Source organism: Hemitrygon akajei, chromosome 22 (assembly GCF_048418815.1).
Source record: "Hemitrygon akajei chromosome 22, sHemAka1.3, whole genome shotgun sequence".
In the NCBI taxonomy this organism is placed as follows: domain Eukaryota; kingdom Metazoa; phylum Chordata; class Chondrichthyes; order Myliobatiformes; family Dasyatidae; genus Hemitrygon; species Hemitrygon akajei.
In genome coordinates, this window is record NC_133145.1 from 55,171,037 (window position 1) to 55,186,136 (window position 15,100).

Consider the following 15,100-nt stretch of genomic DNA (forward strand, 5'->3'; position numbering starts at 1 on the left):
AATAACCTTTTCATGGAGTTGCTTGGGGTGTTCTTTTGCCTCCACGGTCTGGTTTTGCCAGGATACTGACTCATCAGCAGTTGGACCTTCCAGATACAGGTGTATTTTTGCTCCAGTCAATTGAAACATCTTGACTGCACACAGGTCTCCAAAAACATTTAACTAATTATCTGTCTTCTAAAACCAATTGGCTGCACCAAAGGCCTGTCATATTAAAGTGGGGGGGGGGGGTGGGGGGGGAGAGGAGTGAATGCTTATGCAATCGATTATTTAGTGCTTTATATTTTAATTTAATTGGATCACTTTTGAGAAACCGGCTTTCACTTTGACATGAAAAAGCCTTTTTCTGTCATTCAGATTCAGTTTATTGTCATTTAGAAACTACAAATGCAATGCAGTTAAAAAATGAGACAACGTTCCTTCTGAATGATATCACAAAAGCATATGACAAAACAGACTACACAAGAAAATCCACGTAACGTTTGGCAATCCCCAATCCAGAGTCCGGAGAGGCTGCTGCATATTAATATTGCGCTACCGTCTTAGCACGTTCCCTGGAAAGGAGCTCCAAATGCACCAGACAAAAACAAGACCAAAAACTAAAACTACAAGACCTGCACAAAACCACATAGTTACAACAGTGCGAACAATAGCATAATTGATAAAAAAACAGATCATGGGCACAGTAAAAATAATCCAAAGATGTTAAAGGACTATAAGTTCAAAAGAAATCACCACACAGTGTCAAAAACCCAAATTAAATCCACTCTGATTCAATGTTGTAAAACATTAAAACATGAAGACTTTAAGGGGGGTGAATACTTTTTACAGGGACTGTATACTGGGCTCGTTTTTCTAAACGTGAGCAAGTGGTGATTCTTCCAAAAAAACATTGGACTAACTGGTCAAGGCAATTGCACATCTTTCAGGCAAGGTAAAATTTTAACTTAACATAAGAGTTTAAGTTGCATTATACCATGAAATTGCCATCATGGTCAGTTTAGATGTCATGAGACTACTGTTGTTTCTGTACTGTTCTAATATTCCTGAGAAAATATAAATGTGCCAGTATATGCAATTCTACCAAGTTTTTTATTGTTACTGTTGTAAACTGATGTTATCTTTAAAATTTTGATTTTACATTCTCCTCAACGTGATATATTTTTATCCTTTTTTAAAATAGGAATGAACAAGAATATCATTGAACGGCTGTCAGATAAAGCTAAAGACTTGATGGCATTGGCAGATGATGTATTGTTTGAGGTGACGAGCAAACTTTGGGATGGCTCTATCCAAATAAAACATTTAGAGTGTATTTTGTTAAACAAAACTAACTTTAAGTCTCTACACATGACAAGTAAGAAAATTTTGTTAAACTCTTTCATGTTCATAAAATGGTATGTCCATATGAAAATATCTGAAAGAAATGTATGGGTTTTTATTTGCCTTTATATTTTTGCAGAGCAAGACCAATCATTCAAAAACCTAAATCTAGTGTTGACTTGGCGACAAAAAGAAGTTGATAAATTCTTTGAAGAGAAAAACTGGGTGGAAAGTCTTTTGCAAATGTGTAGAAAAATCTATGAATATGTGAAAGGTATCACTTTTTACATTACTTTTATTTAAATCTTAAAGTGTCTTTTGACTTGGGATCAAGGGTTTTGGACACCACTGTTGCACATGGAGAGGGAGTGACTAAAGGGAGCCACTATATTTAAAACGTGTTTACTTGGCTGATTCAGGCATCTGCTGTGTGATTTTTCTGACCTAGAATGTAGTTTTAAATTTTTCTGCAGAGCAAAAAAGGATTAAGTTCTGTTTTAGGAAGAAAACTTGTATTTCTGTAAAACATTAGTCTGATTTTCTCTTTAATTGCAGTGGAAATTGAGGAACCTGAAAAATTGCTTACAAATGATGTTCGATCAATGAAGCTAAGTGATGTTGTGACTGTAAAGCAGATGGGTACTGAATATTCAGTACCATTCTCCGCAACGGTTGGTTACTTCTCATTAAGTGAAGAGATAAAAGAAATGGCGAAAAACATTCATCGATTTAAAGATAGCTACATATTTCAAATGTGCTGGGAAAACCAGGCACAGATTTTTTGTGGAAAGGATGAAACAAATGAAGAAGAACCACTGTTATCTCTTGAAAATGTCTGTACCAAGATTTGGGATCCATGTTTTGACCAGTACAAAGGAATTTTTGCAAAAGTAAAGGAGGCCAGTCTTACTTTTGCAGAGGTTGATGACCTATTTAAAGACTATCGTGGTAAATATGATGATCTAAGGGATGATTTAAAAATTATGTGTAGAATAGATACGGATAATGAAGACAACTGGATAGAAGAGCGAGTCCGACAAATTAAGGAATACAGTGAAGTGCACTTAGCTGTTAAATCTGCCCAATTAATTGCAAAAATCCAGAGTGTTTTTAACCTTACTGGAAATTTCACTGTTCTGAAAACATTACTAACTCTGGTAAGTGTAATTATTCAAGTTATTTTCCTTTTAATTTCTTCTCTTGGTAAGGTATTCACTTTTGAGTGGGCTAGGATTTCATAAAACCTCTTTCTCTCTGAAATCAAATCAAAACCCATTATTGTTAAGCCAAAATACCTGCTGGCAGTGACTTTAATGACAATAATAGCAATGTTGAAGTGAACTGCAACTTTGAGAGATCCATTGGTGTAGGATGAGTGATTCAAGAGTGTTTTAATTTATGATGAAAAAATAAGGAAGTTAGCTTTTAAGAGTTAATTTGAAGCTTTCAGGATACCAAATGAGATTTATAAAGTTGACTGGACAATCTGTCATGATGATGAAGGGCTGTCAAGGGCTGGATTTCAAATTTTGGTGGAGTGATTCTCAACTATAAATGGACAAAATAGACAAATTCTTGGAGTCGCCAAAATAAAATAGATGCTGGAAATTGAAACTGAAAGCATAAAATGCTGGAGATATTTAGAGGTCAACATCATTACTTCCTGACCAGATGAGTATTTCCAACCTTTTATGCTTTATGAAACGAATAGCACACTGTCAGATTTAACACATTTGGAAAACAAAACAAAAACTTGTCTTAAGAGAAATTGTTAAATTTAACAATTAGGTTTCACATTACAATCTTGAATTTCTTCAGGATATCAATGGTTAAAATAGTTGAAAAAGAGAGGGAGAGAGAGAAGTAAGGATCTGGGAGAAAGAGAGAAGAAGAGAAGTAATTTATCATTAATTCGGAGAGGGATTTGTATTGTATTATTGTTTTACATTGCCATGAAACCCATGATTTATGTGCACTTATGTTTTTCTTCATTAGTTTTTTTAACAAAGCTGCTAACATACCAGTGTCCTGAAGAAATTAGATTGATTGATCACTGAAGTGAAAAAGAATTGAGGGGAGCCAGTATTGTGATTGGGATAGAACTAGAAAATATGAGTAATGACTTTGACTAGTTCTGGAACTTTAGTTCTACTGTTTCTGATGCGCTCTGTGTTTTAGTCTTCTAGCAAAACTGCTTTATCCTAATTTCATGCTCTGGATTGTAATTGGCCTTACTACCTCCCAATAAAAAATCGAAATGGGATATGTGGTTTAATTTAAAATAAGATGACGTGCAATTTTACTCTTTTGTTTTTAGACAGATAAGTCCTACAGGAATGAAAGTCTGGACTGCATAAATGAGCAGCTTATACAAGCCAAGAACCAACTTGTGAAAATAACAGAACCTCTCATGGAAGCTTTGAAGGAGCTTACTCAAAGACAACAATTTGTGCAATGGATTAAAGAGGCTCTGAAAAGTAAACAAAAATTTTTGCAAACAATACTGAAGGAATAGTTTATTTTTTTCATAATTTTTGAAAATTGGTTTTCGAATCTAGTTTTCAATTCTAAGTTTTGTTGGTGCCAGTTTATTTTTGAAGTGAGCTGGTTTTGACTTTATTTTAATGGAGCCATTATATCTGCATTTCAGGCTTTGAGTTTTCTCTTTTTATTCCCTGACAAGAACTGTATATAATGCATTACGCTATGACAGCATCCCAAATGTGTGTAACTAGTCAAACAAGCTCCCAGGGATCATCCACCCTGACACTTCTTGTGTGTTTCTCTGTCTTTGAGGTTCCCCTTTCCATGAATTTCAATGATTCCTACTTCCTTCAGTGGCTTCCTCCTCCTACCTGCTAAACCATGCTTTCTTCCTGATATGTGCTACAGACCTTCAGTGGGATCTGTTGTGGATGAGCTCTTAAGTAGTCATGTGAATGATCCAGAGACCTGCAGTAAAAGAAAAAAATTCTGGAAATACTCCAAATACTTAACAGATCAAGCAGCATCATTGGAATGAGAACAGAGTTAATGCTTTATATCAACATAGTAATGAGTGTGGCAGAGGGATGGATAAGACATAGGTAATATCCCTAAAAGGGAATGCCAGAAATGTCATAAGGATATGCTGTAGATAATTCAGTATGTCGATGACTTATTGGGGGGAGTCAGGAAGAGAGAGTCCTTTGCTCATGAAAGCCATCCATGATTCAAATTGGCCTTACAGATGAAGTAGCAAATCACTTGTACTTCCTTCAATCTACAATATCACATTCATTGTCCACAATGTGCTCTCCTTTACAATTAGGAGAAACCAAATGCTAATTGTGTGATCACTTTGCAGTGTACCTACACTGGGCCCATAAGAACAACCCTAATCCTATACTGTTGTAATGAGGCCCAAAATAATCTTGAGGAATTGCACTTCATCTTCTGAGTGGGTAGATACAACATTTTTGACTCGGTATCAGGTTCTACAACTTGAGGTACTAACTTCTTCTGTCTGTTTGAGAAGATGCCAAGACATCCACCTGCCAAAACTGATTGGCTGGTTCTATATACTCTTCATTAGCACAGCCAGGTCTTTTGGGGACATCCTTTAACCCTGCATTTCCTAATTTTGCGTTAAATGGTCTGTATTCTTGCTCTACTTGCCCTTGTTTCAGAGTTATGTGAAACAGAAAATTCTGTATGTCCTCTCTTGCTGACTGCCATGGACCAGAATGCTCTTTTTTAATGTTTATTCTGATGGTAATATTGGTCTTGCCCTATCAGAGATACTTCTAGAGATATCTTGCATCACTCTGCCATCCTTTTTGCAATTCACTTCAAACGTTTTCTTTCTTTCCCAATCCTGATGAAGGATGTTAGACCTAAAATGCTAACTCTGTTTCTTTTCCCACAAATGTTACTGATTTGTGGAGGATATCCAGCATCTTTTGTTCTTATTTCAGATTTTCAACATCTGCAGATTTTTTTTTGGGGGGGGGGCGGTTTGTCGTCTGGAAACCTGGACCAACAATCCAATGACTTGGGTTTTAATTCCATCATAACACTTATCAAATTTAAATTGTTTTAATAATCTAGATTTTTAAACCAAAAGCAATTAGTCTTACTAGCAATGACTATGGAAGCTACTAGATTGTTGCAAAATATGATTATTATGATCTCCTCTCCATCTCTGGTCTTCAATGTCTCCTGCTCCCATGTCATGTGGTCTGCTCCAATGTCTTAACTGAGTTAAAGAGCTAGATGCACTTTGCATCTGGTTACTCTGCTGCTTTAGAGAAGTAAATCTACTGGAGCTCATTCAGTTGAATGCATTCACTGACATTCACTACGAAGTCAGTCACTTGATATTTTTAAATTTATTTTAATAATGTCTTCAATTGTCAATGTCAGTTTTATTTTTGAATTAAATTATTGAGAGATAATTTACTAAGATTATATCTCAAACTTGTTTAGACATTTTAAACTATCTCCAAAGTGTTTCTGATCAAATGTCATTTAGTAACAATGAAAAAAGCCATCTGACACCATATGTTGTCAGAATGACAATAGAGTGGTTGATTAGTTTCCAGCATCTTGCCACTGGCTCCCCAATCCCTCTCAGCGAAGAGCAGCACTAATAACTGAATGTTAGCGGTTCTGCAGCTGCTAAAGTTTAGTGCATCTTGACAGAGGCAATGGTGAGGTGTTTTTGACTTCAGGCACAATCCTGGAGGTTGGGAGCCATATAAAGGATGTTTCAAGAGAGTAGAGCAAGTAGAGATTATGCCTATAGTACAAATTTATGCCACTTAGAACCTGGCAAAAAGTGATGAGTGAAATAAGTAAAATGAATAATGCAATGTGAATTGAAAGTAAATGCAATTTTTTCTTCATTTCATTAATTTTTGATCAAAAATATGGATTTATGCTGTTTAACTACACTGTTTAACAGTGCAAACATTTTAATGCAGTTTTTTTCTTTTTGTCCTTCTGTACCAGATGTAACTGAACTAAAGGTGTTCGTTGACTTGGCTTCAATCTCAGCTGGTGAAAATGATCTTGAAGTTGATCGTGTGGCTTGCTTTCATGATGCTGTATTAGGCTACTCATCATTACTTTTTGAACTTCAGCCAAATGCTGGATTTGTCGACTTCATGCAATCTCTTCAGAAGTTGTGCAATGCTTTAAATAATGACCCAGATCTTACTAAGAAGCTGGTAAATCTTAAGTTTAAATTTCACTATAATTGATAGTTGCTTATTGTACAAATGGAGAAACCTATTTAATATATTAAGCAATTTGGTTTACAAGTGGCTTCTTGTTTTAGATAGAAGTGTAAACAAGAAGAGTTTTTTTTCCAAAATATAATTTCAAGCATTTTGAATTCTGTTTAAGGTCATTTCTTTACTTTGAATTATAGGAGGGCTAAATTCCATCTGAATTTCTTTGAATTGAGCTGATATTTGTGTGAGGGAATATCAGTACCACCAATACTTCTGTGATATGTCTTATAAACTATACCTGGGTCAGATATAGATGTGTATTGACATTCCTAGGAATAGATGCTTGAAGTAGTATTTTGAGCTAATTCTGTAGATAGGAATTCTTTAATGACTAGATCAGGGAAGTCAAATGCTCAATGAAGCTACCTTTTTATCTTGCTCAACACTCATTGTAGCCACAGCTTTCACTGGTCTTTCTATTTCTCTTGCCAGTTTTTCTGAGTTCATGACTGGCATTAAAACTGACAAATCTTGAGGAATAATGTCATCATCCTTCAATTTTGCAATATATTTTTTTAAAATGTAAAATATTCTTTGAAGTATTATCAGTGCAGTAGTGTCACATTTAATTAATTCTGGCTGATGGCCAAACTTCATTTTTTGAGTACCGGTAGTTTTATCACAGACATCAGCGGAAGAGATGTAAGAGAAAACTATGGCTGACTTTCTCTTTGAAGATGGAGATTGATTTGTGTATTTTACTGAAGAGTACTTAAGGATACCAGTAGAGATTTGAAAGAGTACTCAAGATTGGTTGTATTTTACTACTCATGTTTTAATGTTTGCAAATAGGCTTTGAAGACAATTGACTTTTTTTTCCCTCCACTTTCAGCGAGATTCTGCTCGGCATTTGGAATGGTTGAAAACTGTGAAAGAGAGCCATGGATCTGTAGAGCAGTCATCCCTTTCACTGGCTTCAGCCATAAATAGCAGTGGAATTTATAACATCAGTTCTCATGGAAAAAGCAAGGTACTGTACTTTCGAAGCACTGAAATAAAGTGTTACCTATTTTACCATAATATGCCTGTATATAAATTATATATTCATTCCCTTTTAATAGTGCAAGTAGCACTTTTTAAGATGATTCCTATGAACATAATAAATTGACAATGGTAGGTAGGGTATAAATCCTTTGTGCATATTACCTCTAAGTATTAAGACAATGGCTGATCCTGTGCCTCATCTACTTTCCTTGCCCAATCCCACATTCATGTTTTCCTTCAAGGGCAGATCTACCATCGTAGAACTTAATGGCTGAGCATTCACATCATTCTACTGGAGAACTCTTAAAGATTTAAAAAAAAAAGTCAATGCCATGGTAGCTGTCACCTTCACGGCCTCTGGATCATTCCAGGCAGTTGTTGCTGATATCTGTTGTATATCTGTGTGTTGTTTTCTATGGTGTTAGAGATGTCATGTTAAAAACAAGTTGGATTTTTGCATTGGGTGCGCATGGATTTGCTAGCATTGCAGATTCCCCAAGTTTCAGACGACCATCAACTACACATGCCATGAAGACTCCCCTCAACAGCCTCAAACATTTCTTAACTGAAGTGTACAGGAAATCATTTCACGATGTGTAGTTAATCTCTGGAATTTTGGTTGTTGGCAGTATCTAAGGTGGAAGTAGATACATTCTTGAAAGATCAGGAAATAGATCTTTCAAAAATTCAATTTTAGGGAACTGATCTAGAATAGGAAATGAAACTGGATAATGCAGAAGAGGCCTGAGGAGCTGTGTGGCCTACTCCTGCTCATCTTCTATGGTCACCAGTAGAAAGAGTTTTTCTTGTAGTTGTTCACTACAACAGTTTTCTCATGGTCAGTGGGGCTTACATTGTTGCTTCATTATTTCAGAGTTGATTTTTACCTGATTGCTTTAATGGACATTAAGGACTGAGTTTTGAAAAACAAATGCTTCTCATGACATCTCCCATTCAGTATATTTCTGCAATGATAGAATGACCAAACAGTAGTGTAGTATTGGCCTGCCAAGCTCACATTTCCACTGGGGGACGATCATAGCACACATCATTGATATGGTGACCTCATAGCATGCTCTATAACATTACTTAACAGGAGGAAGCAGCAAATACCTGAGAAAAGTCCAGATAATATGTTTTCACATCCTGTGTCCTCAATGGCTGGTAGTGTCTCTAGTTATCATATCTCCACCTGGAGTAAAAATAATATTGGCATTTAACCTGCCAATCATTCTAATGGTCTTGTATATCCTAATGGGGTTACCCTTTCTAAACTCCAATAAATGTAGACCAATATTAGTCAATTATTTCTCAGGATACCCCATTACACCCAGAATCTAGTAAATCTATGCTGCACTGCCTCCAAGCCAAGTATATCTATCTCTGGCTGTGAAAACTAAATTAGATAGATAGATAGATAGATACTTTATTCATCCCCATGGGGAAATTCAACATTTTTTCCAATTTTCCAATGTCCCATACACTTATTGTAGCAAAACTAATTACATACAATACTTAACTCAGTAAAAATATGATATGCATCTAAAGTCACCCTCTCAAAAAGCATTAATAAATAGCTTTTAAAAAGTTCTTAAGTAGTTTACTTAAATACATTGAGTCCTAACCCCGGCACTTTAACATATCTTACTCCTGGCGGTTGAATTGTAAAGCCGAATGGCATTGGGGAGTATTGATCTCTTCATCCTGTCTGAGGAGCATTGCATCGATAGCAACCTGTCGCTGAAACTGCTTCTCTGTCTCTGGATGGTGCTATGTAGAGGATGTTCAGGGTTTTCCATGATTGACCGTAGCCTACTCAGTGCCCTTCGCTCTGCTACCGATGTTATACTCTCCAGTACTTTGCCCACGACAGAGCCCGCCTTCCTTACCAGCTTATTAAGACGTGAGGCGTCCCTCTTCTTAATGCTGCCTCCCCAACACACCACCACAAAGAAGAGGGCGCTCTCCACAACTGACCTATAGAACATCTTCAGCATCTCACTACAAACATTGAATGACGCCAACCTTCTAAGGAAGTACAGTCGACTCTGTGCCTTCCTGCACAAGGCATCTGTGTTGGCAGTCCAGTCTAGCTTCTCGTCTAACTGCACTCCCAGATACTTGTACATGCTTCTCTAAATGATATTTCATTAGAACTCTGTCCAATCTCCACAAGACTTCAAAGCTTCTGTAGTCCAATGTCCTGTATAAATAAGCGCATCGAGGTCCCTTCATACACAATCGTTGCTAATAACTCGGTATGTTCTTGAAAACCTCTGTGCACTTCACTTTTCCACCAAAGTTTCCATTATCAGCCTACCTTGGCTTGTTAAATTTCTGTATCATTAATATAAATTAAGAATAGTTGAGTTATGTGGAACTATCTTTTGGCAACAACTTGAACTGCCAACTTGAAAAAGGCATATATTCCAACTCTGTTTCCTTATAAAATTCATCTCTTGATAAGCCACGTCCATTGCTGCTTAAAAAATTCAGAATTATGAAAACAATTTCTTCTTTTTAAAATATCAATACTGCCTAATGAAATAAAGGTGGAGAGGGTACAAATGAGGTTCACCAGGATGTTGTCTGTATTTGTGAATATTAGTTTGTAGGAAAGGTTGAACCAATTTGGATTGTCTACTCTAGAGTGCTGAAAACTGAAGGGCAACCTAATAACAATATATAAACTTATGGTAGATAAACAGTGACTTTTTCCCAGTGTAGAAATGTCAAATAGTAGAAAGTATGGGTTTAAGATGAGAGCACAGAAGTTTAAAGGACACATGAGAGGCAATTCTTTTTTTTACATAGATTGGTAGAAGCCTGGTCATGGTGAAAGTAGATATGATAGCAGAGTTTAAAAGCCACTTAGACAAGCGCATGGGAATGGAAGGTATTAGTTTCATTGGCATCATGGTTGGCACAGACATCGTAGGTCAAAGGGACTGTCATTGTGATCTGTTTCAACAGCCATTTCTTTCAGTGAAAGTTAAAATTCAAAGTAAATTTATTACAGATTACATATATGTCACCATATACAACCCTGAGATTCATTTCCTTGCGGGCAAACTCAATATATAATTCTAGAATAACCATAATAGAATCAATGAAAGAACTCACCAACTTGTTTGTTTACCCAGTGTGCAAAAGACAACAATTGTGCAAGTACAAAAAGAAAGAAATAATATTAATAAATAAAACAAGAATAAATATTGAGAACATGAGATGCAGAGTCCTTGAAAGGGAGTCCATAGGTTGTAGGAATATTTCAGTGCTGGGGAAAATGAAGCTGAGTGAAGTTATCCCTTTTGGTTCCAGTGGGTGAGGGGTAGTAACTGTTCCTGAACCTGGTGGTGTAAGTCCTGAGGTTCACCTACTATCTTCCTGGCAACAACAACAGGAGAGCATGTCCTGGGTGATAGTGGGTCCGTGATGATGGATGCTGCAGTTGTGTGCATCCAGATAGGATGATTTCAATGGTGCATTGAAAAAAATTTGAAAAGTAAATCTTATCCATGATAAAGGATCAGAAGTGGAGAAAGGGGGCAATTTTCAAGTTCCTGGGTGCCAATATCTCTGTGGACCTAACCTCAATGCAACATATTGATGCAACTACGAAGAAAGCAAGACAGCAGCTGTATTTCATTTGGAGTTTGAGGAGATTTGCTTTGTCAACTAAAACACTCGAAAACTTCTACGAATGTACCGTGGACCCCCACCACCCAGGACGTGTCCTGTGCTCATTGCTACCATCAGGAAGGTTGTACAGAAGCCTGAAGAAAAACACTTAGCAATTCAGGAGCAGCTTCTTCCCTCGGCCAACTGATTTCTAAATGGACATTAAGATTATGTGCACTACCTCATTACTTTTTTTATTTCTTTTTCTTTTGCACTACTTATTTCAACTTCACTGTTTAATATACTTACTGTAATTCATTTTTTTCTCTATATCTATTTATCATGTATTTCATTGTATAGCTGCTGTAAAGTTGACTAATTTCCATAAGACATAGGAACAGAATTAGGCCATCTGTCCCAACAAGTCTGCTACTCCATTCAATCATAGCTGATTCTTTTTTGCCCTCTTCTGCCCCACTCCCTAGACTTCTCCATGTGACCTTTGATGCCGTGTCCAATCAAGAACCTATCGATGTCTGCCTTAAATACACCCATTGGCATAGCCTCCACTGCTGCCTATAATAACAAATTCCACAAATTCACCACCCTCTGGCCAAAGAAATTTCTCTGCACCTCTGTTTGAAATGGACACCCTCTATTCTGAGGTTGTACTCTTTTGTCCTAGACACCCCACCATGGGAAACATCCTTTCCACATATACTCTGTCCAGACCTTTCAACATTCAAAAGGTTTCAGTGAGATCCCCCCCCCCCCATCCTTCTGAATTCCAGTGAGTACAGGCCCAGAGCCTCATATGATAACCCTTTATTCCTGGAATCATCCTTGTGAACTTCTTCTGAACCCTCTCCAATGCCAACACATAAAACTCAAGGTGAGGCTTCATCAGTGCCTTATAAAGCCTCAGTAAATCCGAGCAACACACACAAAATGCTGGTGGAACTCAGCAGGCCAGGCATCATCGATGGGGAAAGAAAAGTAAAGTTGACATTTTGGTCCGAAACGTCGACTGTACTTGTGTAGAGAAGGTTTCCTATGGTGGGAGTGTCTTAAGACCAGAGGACACAACCTTAGATTAGAGGGGTGTCCTTTTAGAACGGAGATGAAGAATTTCTTTGCCAGAGAGTGTTGAATCTGGAATTCTTTGCCACAGGCAGCTGTGGAAGTCAAGTCTTTATGTATATTTAAGGCAGAGGCTGATAGATTCCTGATTGTTCAGGGCATGAAGGGATACAAGGGGAAGGCAGGAGATTGGGGCTGAGAGGGAAAATGGATCATCCATGATGAAATGGCGGAGCAGACTCGATGGTCTATGTCCATGGTCCATGGACCATTTCTGCTCCTATGTCTTATGGTCTTATGGATTGTGAAGAAGAAGAAGAAAGCCCTTAACTCCGAGTGGAGTTATTGGGACTCTTCATGACAGCATTTTTATTTTTTTTTAGCAGGCTTTCTTATTTTTACGAGGCCGAGTTGCTAGCTCGATGCTCAACCCAGCATGGATAGAAAGCGTGCAAGGGAGCTGGCTGGATTTGAACTTTGGAGCCTTCACTCTGAAGTCCGGCGCTGATTCCGCTACGCCACCAGCTGGTTCTTAGGGTTGTACTTAATCATTTTTATTTTTTCCACAGCTTTCTTTGGGGTCAGCTATCATATTAAAACTGTCAGAAAGTCAAGATGACAATGAGGAGCTTCGAAGTCATACTTTCGAAGACCTGAAAGAACTACAGAATAAACTCATGCTGATGTCAGGCAAGGGAGACCATGGTCGGGAAGAAGTGGACAGATTTGTAGAGGTAAATGGCTACTTTAAAGTATTCAATTTATCTATGTGGGCAAGCTCGGCAGTGAAATACTCATTAGTCCATGAATTAAAATGCACTTTACACATACCATATCTAATCTTATAGATTTATTGTTAATATTTGCAATAACATTTTAAATAACTATAGTCTTGGGTATAGTTTCACTAAACTGAAGCACTGAGGTCTTCACCACAATGTCAAACGTGAAAAACTAGCATTCATTTGTATTTTTGCTGAGTATCTGTTAATATGTTAACTCTATTTACGAAAATATCTACATTTTAAATGAAGGGATAACACTTAAGTTCTGATTATTTATTTTTGCTTTTGTCCATGTAATTTTACTTATTATGTCAAGACCATTATCACAGCAATAGGATATGCTAAAACTCATGTAGCTCTGAATTACATAGGAAAGTGTGACAATACTACTGGATCTCAATGAATTTCTGTTTTGTGTACAGGTATTTTCCAATGTCCAAAGGCTTGCAACATCCTTCATCAGCCTGTTTTCTGCTGGAAACATGCTTTTTAGGAATTGGAAAGGAGAAGTGTATTGTTCAAGGAATTGTGAGGCTTGTATGGAAATAGATTTCAATCTAAAGGAAGTGGGTGTTATTAAAGTTAGTGGAAATGTTACCGAGCAGCTTCCCATTCTCTGTAAAAAGATAGAAGCCTATCTGGAAGTATGGAAGCAGTATATGGATCAGCAAAGATCTCGCTATTATTATTTAAACTTCTACACAGCTGAACAAATTGTTTACCTCAGCACTCAATTATTTGATCGTAACTGTACCAGACTAGATGTCCTGATGATGCTGTCTTTCATTAAACCCAACTGTACTGCTGAATACCTAAAAGTAGCTCGGCAGAAACTTTTTGATGGAGATATAAGCACAGGAGCTCGGCCATTAGCCAACCGGATGCTGAGACAAGTAGATATGCATGATGTACCCATGGAAGCAAAGATGGATTTGGTGTGGGAATGTTATATGGAAAATATGACTTATTTTCTGTCTGGCTGCCTTGATGTTAGCACCCTTGGTAAACTTCTTCAAAATGTTGCTGACGTGAAACAAACTGTTGCAAGAGCATTTCCACCTGGTTTTCAGGAAGGTCATCCTAACCTTGTTGTTTGTCCACATTCTGAAGTGCTTACATCTGCTTTGTGCGTTTACCTGCACTCCAGTAATCAGCCTTTGCCTGCTTACGACGAAGTACTTCTGTGTACAGCGGAAACTACATATGAGCAAGTAGAACTTTTTTTGAGGCGATGCCTAACTGCTGACAGCACACATTCCAAGATATATTCTCTACTCTATGCTGATGAACTCACTTATGATGTTAGTGTGAGATTTGAAGAAATGTTTAAAAGTTTACAGTTAAAAATTCAGTCAGATTATAAACTGGTGATATTATGCAGTTGTGAGAGGGAACACTGCTATATTCCAACTGCGTTCAGTCGACACAAGGTTCATATGATTCCACAAGAACCTCTAGAGAAAATCCAGAGTTATCTCGAAAATCATTACAAAATTTCAACTGCTTCATCAGCAGCCACTGTCTTTAAAGATGGAATGTTTGTAAGGATCATATCTTCCAAGAGAGCTGGCGTTGGTAAGTTGCTGTAAAGTAAAAGAGGTTTGCTTAAACATGCTGATGATGTCTTCATTTTTGCTAGCTATAAAGCTACAAGTATAGTCACTTTGCTGGATAGTTGTGTACCAGTAAACTGAAAGTACTTATAACAAACATAAAGCCAAAGTTAAAATTCACACTAAAAAGCTGTAATTGACAAAAGTAGAGAAATTTATTCTCATGAATAATTCCTTTCTTGAAGCTGTTCTTCTAGCACATAAGTAGAAGTAAAAATTTATGGTTAAATATTGTCAGCTCCAAAACAGACTCTTTGGCCCGATTGGTCCGTGCTGACCATAGCATTCGTCTTGCCAGTCTGGTCCATAATCCTTCAAGCTTTTCCCCTCCATGTAGCTATCTAAGTGCCTCTGAAATGTTGCATTTGTACCCACCTCAACCACTTCATCTGTCAGTTCATTCCAGGTACTCTTTTAA

General features: G+C 37.2%; 1 protein-coding gene across 1 annotated transcript in view; it reads left to right on the forward strand.

Moving 5' to 3' along the window:
- Positions 1-15,100, forward strand: part of LOC140714747 (E3 ubiquitin-protein ligase rnf213-alpha-like) — a 194,113-nt gene that overhangs the window by 71,219 nt on the left and 107,794 nt on the right. The window contains exons 17-24 of the mRNA XM_073026278.1: positions 1,184-1,357; positions 1,463-1,597; positions 1,879-2,480; positions 3,641-3,800; positions 6,316-6,533; positions 7,432-7,569; positions 12,854-13,018; positions 13,492-14,644. Of these exons, the coding sequence (XP_072882379.1) occupies positions 1,184-1,357; positions 1,463-1,597; positions 1,879-2,480; positions 3,641-3,800; positions 6,316-6,533; positions 7,432-7,569; positions 12,854-13,018; positions 13,492-14,644 (2,745 nt within the window). The remainder of the gene's footprint in view (positions 1-1,183; positions 1,358-1,462; positions 1,598-1,878; positions 2,481-3,640; positions 3,801-6,315; positions 6,534-7,431; positions 7,570-12,853; positions 13,019-13,491; positions 14,645-15,100) is intronic.